Below are 14,751 nucleotides of genomic sequence, written 5' to 3'. Positions count from 1 at the left end.
TAAACGGGACTTCATTAATGGGCATTAGAGGATCCCCCAGGTTAACTTGTCATAGAAAACTGTCTCTTGAGCCTTTAAATTCTATACCAGTTCTACACCTCTGGTTGGCTTATCATTTCTTCCTTTATTTAGGTTTTAAGGTGAATGACCTGGGGCTATTTGTTTCCATCAACCTGATTTCAAATCTAAAGGCACAGTTGAGATGTCTATTTTTCTTGCTATCCTCAGAAGATATTGCTGCAAATCTACTCTGATTCTCATTCTGTTCAGCTTACAATACAAATAGCTTATTATTTTTTGCAACCTATGTCTTACAATAAAGCAGTGCTGAAAAATTAAATAGAAGAAAGTTCAGTTGCCATATAGGCTATGAAAATGATTTGCTGGTGGTAATTTTTAAGCCTGATTCTAAATAGATTTTCTGAGAAGGGCACTTGGAAAATGTGGTTCAAATTTTGCTATTTAAGGTATCTTGAAATTAAAGGTTCACTCTCCCTAAAATTTCAAAAAGCATAGAACTTAGGCTTTTAAGGGTATAGCAGTGAGAATCCCAGGGACGGGGGAGCCTGGTGGGCTGCCGTCTATGGGGTCGCACAGAGTCGGACACGACTGAAGCGACTTAGCAGCAGCAGCAGCAGCAGTGATAAAAGCTTTCATAATCATTTCTAAAAAGCAACACTTCACAGTTTTGTCTCTCCAATGGTTCTCTAATATACTTGTAGAAGGAAGGCAACAGAAAATCAAGAATAAAAATAGCTGAGCTCTCCACAGTTGGGGTTCCTGCCTACTTTTCCTGTTCAAAGAAAAGAGGAGACACCATCTTACAACAGATTCATCATAGACAACTGGGCTTCTCCAGGGACAGTCAGCATTTGATGCCCCATATCCCTTGGTTCTTGTTGCCAATGGTCAGCCTGGCGATGGTGGTGAAATGGGGGCAATTAATCTGTAGATGAGGGAGGGCTTCCTTTAACAGTTGAGGGTTACCATCCAGCATGATTCCAAAGACCTGTAGTGTTTTTAGTGTGGGAATTTCTCTAAGTTCAAGTAAAGTTTCAGGTATTATGTCATAGCACTGACTGAGTGCTATGTTGGAGGTAGCTGAGTTGGTAAATATCTAGAAAGCAGTCACTTTTCAGCATAACACTATCACTTAAGTATAGGTGGACAAGATTGGGACATCTTCCCAACTGAGGCAGAGACATCTGATCTCTGCAGATTCCTTTGGTACCTGCTGAGATTCAACTGGATGATGGTCTCCGACACGTATGCTGCTGCTGCTGCTGCTACTAAGTCGCTTCAGTCGTGTCCAACTCTGTGCGACCCCATAGGTGGAAGCTCACCAGGTTCCCCCATCCCTGGGATTCTCCAGGCAAGAACACTGGAGTGGGTTGCCATTTCCTTCTCCAATGCATGAAAGTGAAAAGTGAAAGTGAAGTTGCTCAGTCATGTCCAACTCTATGCGACACCATGGACTGCAGCCTACCAGGCTCCTCTGTCCATGGGATTTTCCAGGCAAGAGTACTGGAGTGGAGTGCCATTACCTTCTTCCGACACCGTGTGCAATAGCCACCTATAGGTGCTTTTCAGTGAAGTCAAAGCACCAAGAGAGTTTCAGCTCAGCTCATCCAATCTGGAACAGCTGCTCAGCAAAATCTTCAGGGCAGATTCAGAGAATCCAGAATGCCCAGAAAGGTTGAGTTGCAGTAAATTTGTTTTCTTAGCAAGATTATCAACAATGGGATCAGAAAGCCGGAGGCCTTCCAGGCTGAGATTCTGCAACTTGGAGCAGTGAGACAGAAGGCCGTGGAGGGTAAACACGTCAATCACTAAGTTCGATAGGTCCAGGTGCTGTAGACAAAAAGGGCTGAAATATTCAACTAACAATTGGTCCATAAATGATCACGGGCAGCAGAAGGCAACTACCCATCAGGACAGAAGCCGACCAACCACATCTGGGTAGAGGTTTCTGCCCGTGAGGTCCACAGTCTGCCAGAGAGACTCATCAAACTCTAGATAATGCTGTCTTTTAACAAACACTGGAGACTTTCAGGAGTTCAGGGAGGCACAGACAGGAAAAGATTCCTAAGAGTAGCTCATCTGGAAGGGAGTCCCAAGAAATAGCTGGAAAGTTCTCTTGTTTAGCTTAGGTCTGCGGATAATCTCAAAGTCCTTGTCATTTCCTTTGCTTTTCAGCCATTTTCATGGGGGACTCTGTGGGTGGCCCAGGTTTGAAAGCAGTTGCTGGGGGATAGTCTCACTGTCCATCTCCTCCTTCTCCAGGGTGGAGACCCCCATGCCTGAAAGCAGTCAGAAGTCTAGAACCCCCATCCCCACGTGAAACTGGTGGTGGCATTGGTCCTCTGGTTGGGTGTCTCCTGGAAATGTTTCCTGTCTGTGGCGTCTGCAGGTTGGGGAGTTTTAAATGTGCTCATTAATTGCAGAGGTGCCTGCCTCCCAGATTCCCACTTTAGCCTGTCAGTTCAGTTCAGTTCAGTTCAGTCGCTCAGTCATGTCCAACTCTTTGCAACCCCATGAATCGAAGCACGCCAGGCCTCCCTGTCCATCACCAACTCCTAGAGTTCACTCAAACCCACGTCCATTGAGTCGGTGATACCATCCAGCCATCTCATCCTCTGTCGTCCCCTTTTCCTCCTGCCCCCAATCCCTCCCAGCATCAGAGTCTTTTCCAAAGACTCAACTCTTCACATGAGGTGGCCAAAGTACTGGAGTTTCAGCTTTAGCATCATTCCTTCCAAAGAACACCCAGGGCTGATCTTCTTTAGAATGGTCTGGTTGGATCTCCTTGCAGTCCAAGGGACTCTCAAGAGTCCTCTCCAACACCACAGTTCAAAAGTATCAATTCTTCGGCACTCAGCTTTCTTCACAGTCCAACTCTCACATCCATACATGACCACTGGAAAAACCATAGCCACCAAATAGATAAGTAGATGGCAAGTGCCAATTTGTAGTTGACAGGAATACCAAAGAAAGGTGGAGGGGCAGAAATTGTAACCAAGAAGTACCCCTTGGGGCCTTCCTGGGTTGGGGGAGGGACATGTCTCCCCCCACCCCCATCCTCTGCTTTAGCTCCTCTCGTAGCTCAGTTGGTAAAGAATACGCCTGCAGTACAGGAGACCCGGGTTTGATCCTTGGGTCAGGAAGATCCCCTGGAGAAGGAAATGGCAACCCACTCCAGTATGCTTTCCTGGAAAATCCCATGGACAGAGGAGCCCGGTGGGCTGCAGTCTATGGGGTCGCAAAGAGTGGGACACGACTGAGTGACTAACACACACACAAACTATCTAGATAACAATATTGGATGCAAATTTCCTGAGTTGTTTTAAAGATGTAAAAGCCTCCCAGTCTCCAACAAATGGAAGATGTTGACTACTTGAAGACCGAGAGCACAGAGCCCCAAGCCTCCTGGAGCCTGAGGACTGAGACACTCTGAATCCCTGTGATCCCATCCTTCTGCCTCAGCATCAGCCAGTCAGATAACTGCACAAGCTGACCTCAGACCTGTGACACCACTCCCTTCCCTGGTCCTAAAAATGCTTTCCCGAAACTCTTTTGGAAACTAGAGGTTTTTCAGGGTGAGAACTACCTTGTCTCCTTACATGGCCCGGCAGTAAAACTTGCTCTGCTCCAAACTCTGACCTTTCTGTTTGGCCTCACTGTGCATCGAACACACGAACTTGCATGAACATGGTCTGATGCTGTCTTGGGGTAGACAGTGTCAGAATCTAGGTGAATTGTAGGACACCCAGCTGGTGTCAGAGAATTGCTTGATGGAGAATTGCAATTACACACTGAAACTGGTGTCAGAAGCATATATGTTAATTATAACCCAATGTTAGGGCTTCCCGGGTGGTGCTAGTGATAAACAACCCCCCTGCCAGTGCAGGAGACGTTAAGAATCACAGGCTTCATCCCTGGGTTGGGAAGATCTCCTGGAGGAGAGCGAGGCAACCCACTCCAGTATTCTTGCCTGGAGAATCCCATGGACAGAGGAGCCTGTCAGTCTACCATCCACAGGGTTGCACAAAGTCAGACATGACTGAAGCAACTTAGCACACATGTGCACACTCCAATTTTAAAGTATGGAAAATAGCTTTTCTTGACACTAAAATAGAGCCCACACCCCACTCTCATGCTCTATCCCTAGGCCCTGTTTTATTTTACTCCATAGCACTTATCACAACCCAATTACATGTTGTTTCTTCACTTAGTTGCTCCCTACCCCAAGCAAGACTGTAGAATCTAGGAGAACAGGTCATTTTTGATAAACACCCAGCACCTGCAAAAGAGGCTGACACAAAGCTGTGCAGTCAAGATCTATCAAATGTCACCAAAAGCACTGAATGACCGCAGTCATTGGGGAGGGAAGCCCCATTCAGCTGAAAACAAGTGGCAACAAGCTGTGTATGTCAGCGTATTCAGTGAAGATCACAAATGCCACAGGCATTTGGACAAGGAAGGGGTGTCTAATACTGGATGGTTAGAGCCAGAAGTATCCTCAGAGGTGACTGGGTGTAGCAAGTGGCTTTACAAGTGAGGACAGTGAGGTCCCAAGGAGGCGAGAGGCTTATTCAAGGCCACACAGCGGTAGGTCTAGAGTCAGGCCAGTGACTTGGGTCACTATGTAAACTTAAAGCTCCACATGTCTTATTCCTCTCTCCAATGAAGCATCTTTTAGGGCCGTAGCATCTGGAGCCTGACAGTGCTGACTGGCTGGGCAAAAACGAATGAGATTTCAGGAGGAGACTATGGACTGGACAGTAAAAGTCAGGCTCACATGCTGTGGGATCTCTGGGTACTAGACAGAGGGAAACATATTCTTTGGAGCTTTATTTGATTCACCTTGGGTCATGGGATCAGCTGCATGAAAAATATTTCCAGTCTTTGGTATCATAAAAGCCTGTTTTTCCCAGACATCAGCTAAAATGCTCACTGTAAAAGACAGAGGTTTCTAAGCCAGTTCTCCTTAAGTAAGTGATCCCGTGATAGAAAGATAGAAACACCTGACTGCCATTCACACACAGAAAAGCTTTCAGGTTCTTACCTTTGTTAACTTTCTGAAAGCACTAATTAATTTGAGGCACTCTCTCATGGTGCTGGACTAGTTCCCACATTGTGCAACTAGAATTTGAGTCATGACTCATTTCTGCATTACACAAGTGTCCAATTCTGTCTTAGTTCTTATTCAAGTTTCTTGAGTGATTCTATTTGAGTAACATATTCTAAGACAAAGACGTGCACTAGTCCAGGTAGAAGATTCATTTCAGAAAAGAAAACGAGGATTTGCAGAACAGTGGGAATTAGTTTTTTAAAAAATACAAGAAATGAGAAATGGTGCTTGCATGCTTTCTACACCAATGGACTTTCTCCTTCAAATTGGCATGGTTTTAGCAAATTTAGCAAAGTGGGCCACTGGTAATATTTTTAAATGCACAATTCTTCTCCTGGCCATCCTTATTTTCATCTTCATAATTAGGTTTACCTTGAAGAGTGAAAGTGAAAGTCACTGAGTCGTGGCTGACTCCTTGTGACCCCATGGACTATACAGTCCATGGAATTCTCCAGGCTAGAATACTGGAGAATTCTCTGGAGTGGGTAGCCATTCCTTCTCCAGGGCATCTTCCCAATCCAGGGATCGAACCCAGGTCTCCCACATCGCAGGCAGATTCTTTACCAGCTGAGCCACCAGGGAAGCCCATCTTGAAGGGTGTTAATGACAAATTGGCAAGAGTGTCAACTATGAATTGGCACTTACCATCTACCTCTACAGGATTAAAGCATGTGCCGCTGATCTTCGACACCCCCTGAAAGGAGTTCAGGGTGGAGAGCAGTAATGAGACCCTCTGTGCTCAGGGTGGGGGTTGGGGAACTGATAGAACACATCTCCAGATAGTTAGATATTTTCAGGGGCCAATTTCATGAGCCCAGTTTTTACATCTTCTTTATCTAGAAAAGCATGAAATTCTTCATGGTGACAGCTGCTCCTCATGACCATCAGAACCTTCTGTAAAAAATAATGTGCTTAATTGCATGTACTCTACCTTCGCCAAAATCACATATGTACTGACCTTCCCCCTTGCCTCTTTGGAGCAGTTTCTCAGAGCTATCTGAAACGCTGTCTCCCAGGCTACAGTCCTCATTTTGCCTCAAACCAAACTTAACTTGCAACTCTTGCACTGTGTATTTTTTAAGTTGACAAGAGAAAACAGTTGAGTGAGACAGGGTGAGATAAACCCTTTCTTTTTCTTCCTCTTTGTAATCATTATGAACTGTACATTCCAGTTTTCTTGTTTGTGCTTCAGATAAAATTGTATCAGCCCATGTGGTCACTTCATGCTCCCTTGGAGCTGTCTGCTACTTGCCCTTTTTAGACTGCTGCAGTGACCCACACCCATCCTACGGAGACTCTACAAATGTATCTACTACTATGCCTTGCTCATAGTAGATGCTCACTAAATGCCTGAAGACTGAATCTGTGAAGAGAATGCCTTCTGTACTCCCCACCCTTCAAAAAGAGGATTTCTGAAATCTTACAAACATGCTTGGAATGTTTAGAGACAAACAAAATTTCAAGATTCATGATATCTGTGAAATTTGTCTTAAGAATGTACATAAGTCACACATCTAAGTTAGGACTTAAACCTTTGGTAGGTATGTGGTCGCAGACAACGAGGCAGAAAGAGGAGGAAATCCATGTGTAGTCCTGGAAGCACTGCCACTTATATTTGGCTCAGTTGTGGACAAGCAAGTTCAATTGCGTGTGAGTGAGTGAAGTATAAGTATACTAGCGAGGTGGAAAAGCAAAATAATGAAAAGCAGATGGCAGAGGGCCAAAGATGCTAGTCTAAGGAGTATGAATTCCACTCATAGAAATCAGAGAGCCTCCTAAGGTTTTAGACAATGACAAGAATGCTCATAGAGGCCATGCCTATAATCATCAAACATATATAACATAAATGTTGCTCGGTTGCGTCCGACTCTTTGCGACCCGGTGGACTGTAGCCCACCAGGCTCCTCTGTCCATGCGGATTCTGTAGGCAAGAATACTTGAGCGGGTTGCCATGCCCTCCTCTAGGGAATCTTCCCAATCCAAGGATTGAACTCAGGTCTCCCACATGGCAGGTGGATTCTTTACTGTCTGAGCCACCAGGGAAGCCATATATGTTACCAGCAATTCTTATTCCTAGTATTTTCTCTAAAGAAATGAAAAGTGTATTTGCAAACACAAAAAATTTGTACATGGGTGTCCACAGAAGCTCTATTCCAAAAAGCTGAAAACAACTCAAATATCCACCAAGAGGTGAAGATCCAAGAAATTGTGGGACATAGACATAGCAATTAACAAAGGATTGATTCACAGAATATGGATGTTTCAAAACCATTACGCTGAGGAAAAGATATCAGACAAAAGACTACAAATGGTAGGTTTCATTTATAGGAAAATCTAGAAAACAAACAAAAAACTTGCCAGGTGGTGCTAGTGGTAAAGAACCTGCCTGCCAATGTAGAAGACACAGGTTTGATCCCTGGGTCAAAAGGATCCCCTGGAGGAGGAAATGGTAACCCACTCCAGTATTCTTGCCTGGAGAATTCCATGGACAGGGGAGACTGGCAGGTTACAATCCATGGGGCCGCAAAGAGTCAGACACGAATGAGCACACAAGCACACACTAGAAAAACTATTCTACTGGGACAAAATGCAGATTAATTGTTGCCTGAGGCCAGGGGTGAGGGGAGGAGTTGCCACCCCATGCACAGGAGCACAGGGAACTTTGTGTGTGTGTGGGGCAATGGAATTATTCTATGTCCCAGTTGTAGTGGTGGTTTCACAAGTATATACACTGGTCAAAATTCATTGAAGTGTACACTTGAAACGGATGCATTTCAATGTATGTAAATTAAAGCGAAATGAAGTTGGTTTAAAAAAAAGAAAACCGAACTATATTTGGGCACAGCACTACTTAGGGCAAAGGAAACAGCACAGACTTTCCTAACGTGGTTGTCCTTTAGCCTGAAGGTGAGGTGTAGCCTGTGACATAGAGGCCCTGCTCTGTAGCACCATGGACAGCAGCGTGGGGAGGTCGGGGGGTGCCAGGTGGCATGGCCAAGGAACCACGTGGACAGAAAGGAGCCAAGAATGCCTGTGTGTGTGTGTGTGTGTGTGTGTGTGTGTGTGTTTATGTGTTGAGGGGATGGGATCCCTGCAGTTAATTAATGCATGTCGTTCTAGTGAAGATCTTACCTACTGGCTCATCCTTCAAGATTCCTTCCAGTCCTGCTTCCCATGAAGTCTTACTTGAGCTCCTGCCCACACCAGCCTTTTCCTCTTTCTCTCTTCTGAACTCTTACAGTAAGTCCTGTTTGTTTAATTTGTTTGGAGGTAACTATGGCTTTTTTTTTTTTCTTCTTCTTGTACTGCTCTTTCAGTTGCTTATTGCTACTTAATTTGAAATGTGGTTACACTTTACATCATCTTCTACTGCCAGGCCCTGAAGAGGGAACCACTGTCTGGATCCCCCTCAGTGCCTCCAGAGAAGTCAGGCAGTATTTGTGTACGTTCTTGATTCATGTTGGTTTTCACTTCCTAAAACTGGACTCTGTTAATAATTTGGCATAAGGAAGAGACAGCTACAATTCTGTTATGATTGAACTTAAGGGCTAAGTAGGGAGATACTGGGGCTTCCCAGGTAAAGAACCTGCCTGCCAATGTAAGAGATGTGGGTTTGATCCCTGGGTTGGGAAGATCCCCTGGAGAAGGAAATGGCAACTCACTCCAGTATTCTTGCCTGGAAAATCCCATGGACAGAGAAGCCTGGCAGGCTACAGTCCACGGGGTTGCAAAAGAGTTGGACATAACTCAGTGACTAAACAACAACAAGAGATACTGAGGTTTGTGAACCCTTCGGTAATTCATCTCTGTTTCTACTTTAATTGACTGACGATAATTTCTACCACAAAGCCAATACCCTATTCAGGCGATGTTGTCTCTGCAGCAAACTGAAATCAAGTTGATGTATTTCCCTGATGATTTCATATCTCCATCATTTTTTTTTTTTCAATCCTGAATTTCAGCCAGGGCAGTCACATTTGTATTCGAAGCCTGCCAACTCTGGCCAGAAATCAGGTGTCCGCTTAAGACACACCTTGACAAGTGGATTAGATGTTCCAATGAAAGGCAGATAAATGTCACTCATGTCACTATAAATAAAAGTCTAGGCCTGCTTATCAGCTTGTAGGGTTGAGGTTGTACCTTCAATACTTCTGAGTGCTTCACGCTTTATTATCCTTGAAACGAGGCTGTTTCCCTCCAGTCTCTCCACTTACACACCCAAAGGGAATTATTACCATTTGACTCCTTGAAACATGTGCCTTCTGTCAGTGTCCTGTCTTTTGCTTTAGGAGACAATATAACCTGTGGCCTTAAACAGAAATCTGCCAGGATCTTCTGAAATGTCATATTATGGGGTGAAATGTAGCAGGAGTCTTTCATGGTGCTGACCGAGAACGTCTAGTACCTGCTTTATAAGCAAATCACATTCTAGCGGACTTTGACTGTTTGGGGTTATGTTTTAGAGCATGGGATTTGTCACTGAAACCCATGTAATAATAAGTATGATTTAGATTTGTGGTTTTGGTCAAATCCTGTTCTTTGAAACCAAACTATGTATAGCCAGCCAAACTTTGCGAAAATGTCAGTCACAACGTGTCACACTTACAAACATACAGCATCAATTCTAAAAGCATCTGAGGGATACAAGGCCTTGAAAAAAAAAGAGAGATTTTTGTGGTTGGAGAAATTGAGAGATGAGGCATGAAAAAAGGCTCTAAAATGGCCACAGAAATGTAAGCCACTTAATGCAATTTAACCCTAACATCATTTCATTACAGTTTCCCTTTCTCAACACTTTGGGGTACGATGCTCATTGTTTAATGTCTTTGGTTAACTTAAGGTGTGAGCACAGATGGAGAAAGTTGAGAAGGAAATAATCTTTCTGAATACATTCATCAATGTGTACAGATGGAGGCCTTACAAATGCATCTTTCAGTTATCTACATTTCTGAGCTGCATTCTGAAGTTCAGCCAGGACAGGACTGCATAGGAGCACACATGCTTTCACCAACGTCATGTTCATTTGTACCCGTGAATTACACTTGGTGATGATGATTGCCTATTGCGTAAGATCTCAATATATCAAAATCCTAGAAATCTGAAAAAGTAGCTTTGGATTGGGTTCTAAGAGCAGAAATTTGTTGATTCTATTTCCATTTCTTATGTCTTAAGATAGAGGTTCTCAAAGTGTTTGGCCTTGGGACTCCTTTATACTCTTACAAATTATCCAGCACCCCAAAGAGGTTTTGTTCAGGTAATTATACCTGTCAATATTTACCATGTTTGAAATCAAACCTGAGAAAATTTTAGAAATATTTAAAATGCTAAAATAAATAATTATTAATTCATTTAAAAATAACAAGAAGCCCTTAACATGCTAACAGAAGTAACATGCTTATGAAAACAACTATTTTTCCCAAACCCAGATTAGTGAGGAGATTGGCACTGTTTTATATTTTTTGAAATTCTTCAGTGTCTGACTTAACAGAAGACAACTGGGTTGCCACAGCTGTTTCTGATTGGCAATTCGTTGAGAGATCCCATCACATAGCCTCTAGAAATTTCCATTATATACTTTATACACTTGGAGAATGAAAGTGAAGACAGAAAATCACACATTTTTTTGGCTGTGCAGCATGTGGGATCTTAGTTCCTCAGCCAGGTGTTGAACCCATGTCCTCTGCATTGGAAGCTTGGAGTTCTACCCATTCGACCACCAGGGAACTCCCCCAAATCACATCTTAATATTATCATAAAAAGTTTTAACATCATGGACCCACTGAATGAATCTCTGGGATCTTAGGGATCCCTTAACCACATTTTGAGAACTACCGCTCTCAAAATTCAATACCATGAAAATATTAACAATCTACTGGATGCTCATCACAAAATCAATAAAGACACATCCCTGCCTCCAGGGAACTTACAATGTCTTCTTCCACACACATCTCATTTCCAACCCAATCTCACTGAGATTTCAAGACTCCTTGTCAATCTATTTCCTCCCTATCATCTCTGACTACCCCTTTAGATGACTAGATCTGTATCTTTTTAAAATGTCTGTAGCAATTGTCTGTGCAGTTCATTTGGGATATTTAATAAGACTTGTGGTATGAGGCTTGTTTATTATTGGTCAAAATGTGACTTAATTACTTCACTTATTTCATATGCCGTGGCTGTACTTTGTCCTTGCTAGTGATGGATAAGACAGGTGATGGTAGCAAGACGATGATTTATTTTGCTAATGGTGCCCACATAGGCAGCAAAGGCTGTGGACTTTAAATAGATATTTAATAATTTGATTTGCGGCTTAACTAAGGAGTGTGGCAGAGACAATGCTGTGTTCCCCCATCCTGTTTCCTTTTTCTATTTATTGAGTACTCCAAAAGATGAGATTGGGAAATATTTCCCCACAATATTTCCCAATCTTGTCTTCAGCTGGGAGCCAAGTGATTGGAATTTGGTCAAATGAATGTAAGTAGAAATTATGTAAGCCACCATCAAGCCTAGCCCTTCAGAACATTCAGGGCAGCCCTCTTGCCCTGCCTTCCTTTGGTAGTGGCTGTGGTGGTCACATGTTGAGCTAACAGAACCTCAGGATGAAAACAGCTGGATCCCTGAGTCACCATGTGGAGGACAAATAGCCCTGGAGGGAGCTCAACCACACTTTTGGTCAGCTGATGAGATTTCAGCCATTATTTATTATCCCAGCAAAGCGTAGCTTGTCCTGATATATTAGAAGAAAGAGAATATTTACAGATGAGATAAGGAAAATGTAAGATGCAATACCACACGTTAGAAGTCAAGGAGAGCTATGGAAGATGAGAACTGGCAGGAGCCTTGGGCTCTGTGCTGGGAAAAATTTATGGAGAAGAGGGGAAGTGGAAACACGTAGGATTTGAGCTGGCACAAAGACTCTTTCCTATGCAAAGGAGAGGAACTTAGCTCCAAACAGCTTAGGGCAAAAGGATCATTTATTGGCACGTGGAAATAAAGAACAGGTTTACCAACCAAACTGCAGGAAGAGGGATTTAGCTGTACTCGAAACCCACTGCAACCAGGGACTAAATCTGGTTCTCTCATTGCAGACCGGCAAGAAATCCCATTGTGATCTTTCAGCCTCAACCATCTGGGAGGTACTGCCTCACCTTCCTTATGGCTTGAAGTTGAAAAACACTGGGCAAGGACTCTCAGGGACTCAGCTTTCCCAGCTAACCATCCCCATACCAAATGCCTACTGGACATGTGTGCCTATGAGAACATAGCACTGCCCAGGGAAGTCAAATACTTGAGGAAGGGCTCTTTGTAGGAGAAACGAGGGACTTCACCACAGACACAATTCCAGGTAATTATGTTCTTAGGTTCCAGGTTTTGACTGTTCTTAGGTAAAATATGGGCTAACCATTTCTTTAATTTCTACACCAGTGGTTTAAACAAAGTGGCATCAGACCACAGAGAAGGGGGCAATGAATACTGCCAGGTGGCAGGGAGAAACACTTCCCTAGAGACCTCTTGAGGTGAGCCTTTAGGATTGAGTGTGATTTGTCAAGGCAGGAGGGGATTCCAGGGAGACAGACTTCCAGACTTGAGCAAATGGACATACATTCCTCCTCTTCCATGCCTCCCTTCTTATATGTTGAAAAAAAAAATGTATTTAAAGCCATCAGAAAACAAAGGATATAAGTATCCTCTTAGTGCAAGGACAGAGTATTAAATGATCTTTACTTGGACTGAAACAGAAGCAGTGTGAATAAGCAAGAGACTTAAGCCCCCTCTATCGCGGCCTCTCGTCTGTTACAGGAAGATGATGAAAGCACCCTCAGAAGGCCCAGTGACGATCAAATTTGATAATGCCTTGCTGCTGCTGCCGCTAAGTCGCTTCAGTCGTGTCCGACTCTGTGCGACCCCATAGACGGCAGCCCACCAGGCTCCCCGGTCCCTGGGATTCTCCAGGCAAGAACACCGGAGTGGGTTACCATTTCCTTCTCCAATGCATGAAAGTGAAAAGTGAAAGGGAAGTCGCTCAGTTGTGTCCCACCCTCAGCGACCCCATGGACTGCAGCCTACCAGGCTCCTCCATCCATGGGATTTTCCAGGCAAGAGTACTGGAGTGGGGTGCCATTGATAATGCCTTTGTCAATGCTTTAGCACAGTGTAAACTTGCAAATAAGTGCTGGAGAGTGACACCAGCAATTATTTTACACTCATAAATGTAGCTGGAAGGTTGAATTACATGCTACATTGCATTTTATAACCAGTGATAAGTGAGTTGTTTACGCAAACCAGCCGTCATCAGTGCAAAATACTTAAAAAAAAAAAAAAAACAAAAAAAACGGTTGCTAACCCAGATTCATGCTGTGGCATAAAATCGGGAGAAAGCAGGAAGCAGAAGTAACGAGTGCGTGTGGATGCTTAGATTCTACATGAATCGAGGTGGGTGAGAAGGAGGAAACCAGTCCGCCAAGGTTCCCCTGGAGCAGCCTGGTACGCAGGGTTCCCGCCCGAGGGTCGCCGGTTGCCGGGGAAGCTCCGAGTCCCGTGCGGCCGAGGACGACGAGCCACGCGGGTCACTGCTCCGGGCCACCCGCTCACTAGCCCCGCCCCTTTCCGGCCCCGCCCCACCCGGCCGGCACCTCCTTCCTGGTCTCTTCCGCGGCGGCGCCGTGACCTAAGTTCCGGTCGCCGGGCGCACGTGGGCGGAAGCGCCGGTGCCCGCCGCGGCTCGTCTCTGTGGTTACCGCGCGTTCGCTGGCCGGGCCGCCGCCCGCTGCTGCGCCGCCGCCATGGGAGTCCCGGCCTTCTTCCGCTGGCTCAGCCGCAAGTACCCGTCCATCATTGTCAACTGCGTGGAAGAGAAGGTGAGGGGGCGCCAAGCGGCCGCCACGCCGACGCCTAGAGCACGCCCCTGCCCCGGCGCGCGTGCAGGCCGCGGTCCCCGGGGGGCCCGCCGCCCGCCCGCGGGGCCCGCGCCCGCTGCCTCCCCGGTCGCCGCGGGTCGACGCGCGTCGGGGGCGCGGGCGCTCGCACTCCCGGCCCGGGAGCGGCTCGGGCGGCGCGAGAACCGCCCCTGCGCTGCCCGCGGGTTCCCGGGCGGCAGACCCCGCCCACGGCTTTGTCTCCTCCCGGGGCGGCCGACCTGAGAGGCTTTCGGCTCGGGGAGAGGCAGTCCGTCGGTGTCGTGTTAGGGGTCGCGCGGGGAGAGCAGCGCCTCGGGAAGGTCTCGGACAGCACTCAAGTCCGCGAAGGGGCCCCTCCCTCGTTGTCTGACTGTTGGGCTAAGCCTGTCTTTGACATTTTCAGGGTTCCTGGGCGCGCTCGATCGGTGCTATGCCTCTTGCTGTTGGTTTCTTGGCGTTTCTTATTGGTCGTTTCCAGGTTTCTCCGTCCGGTTTCGATTTGGTACCCGTGCTTTCAGTTTCCAGATCGGGGAGGTTCAGGGACACACGATGCCCTGCTTTTGAACGAAGTGCCCAGCCGACACTGGGAACTTTCTGCTTAGGCTAGTGAGGGTTTTTTTGGGGGGGGGGTGGCAAAGGTTTGTTTAGTTTTTGTTTGTTTTGGACAGGTAGATGGGTCTTCAGACTTCATTCATCATTCTGTGTGAGATCTTGACCTTGCTT

The 14,751-nt window shown here is 45.7% G+C and overlaps 1 protein-coding gene and 1 pseudogene across 4 annotated transcripts in view; one reads left to right on the top strand and one right to left on the bottom strand.

Moving 5' to 3' along the window:
- Positions 1–658: 658 nt before the first annotated feature.
- Positions 659–2,509, bottom strand: LOC113902826 (annotated as a pseudogene).
- Positions 2,510–13,815: 11,306 nt separating this feature from the next.
- The window catches only part of XRN2 (5'-3' exoribonuclease 2), a 62,703-nt gene continuing 61,767 nt past the window's right edge, over positions 13,816–14,751 (top strand). The window contains exon 1 of one of the 4 annotated variants that reach the window (XM_027559579.1): positions 13,816–13,989. In XM_027559579.1, the coding sequence (XP_027415380.1) occupies positions 13,915–13,989 (75 nt within the window). In that variant the 5' untranslated portion in view covers positions 13,816–13,914. The remainder of the gene's footprint in view (positions 13,990–14,751) is intronic. The other 3 variants (XM_027559583.1, XM_027559580.1, XM_027559582.1) reach the window with 3 other exon arrangements.

Source organism: Bos indicus x Bos taurus, chromosome 13 (assembly GCF_003369695.1).
Source record: "Bos indicus x Bos taurus breed Angus x Brahman F1 hybrid chromosome 13, Bos_hybrid_MaternalHap_v2.0, whole genome shotgun sequence".
Taxonomy (NCBI): Eukaryota; Metazoa; Chordata; class Mammalia; order Artiodactyla; family Bovidae; genus Bos; species Bos indicus x Bos taurus.
This window is presented reverse-complemented; position numbering and strand designations above follow the sequence as displayed.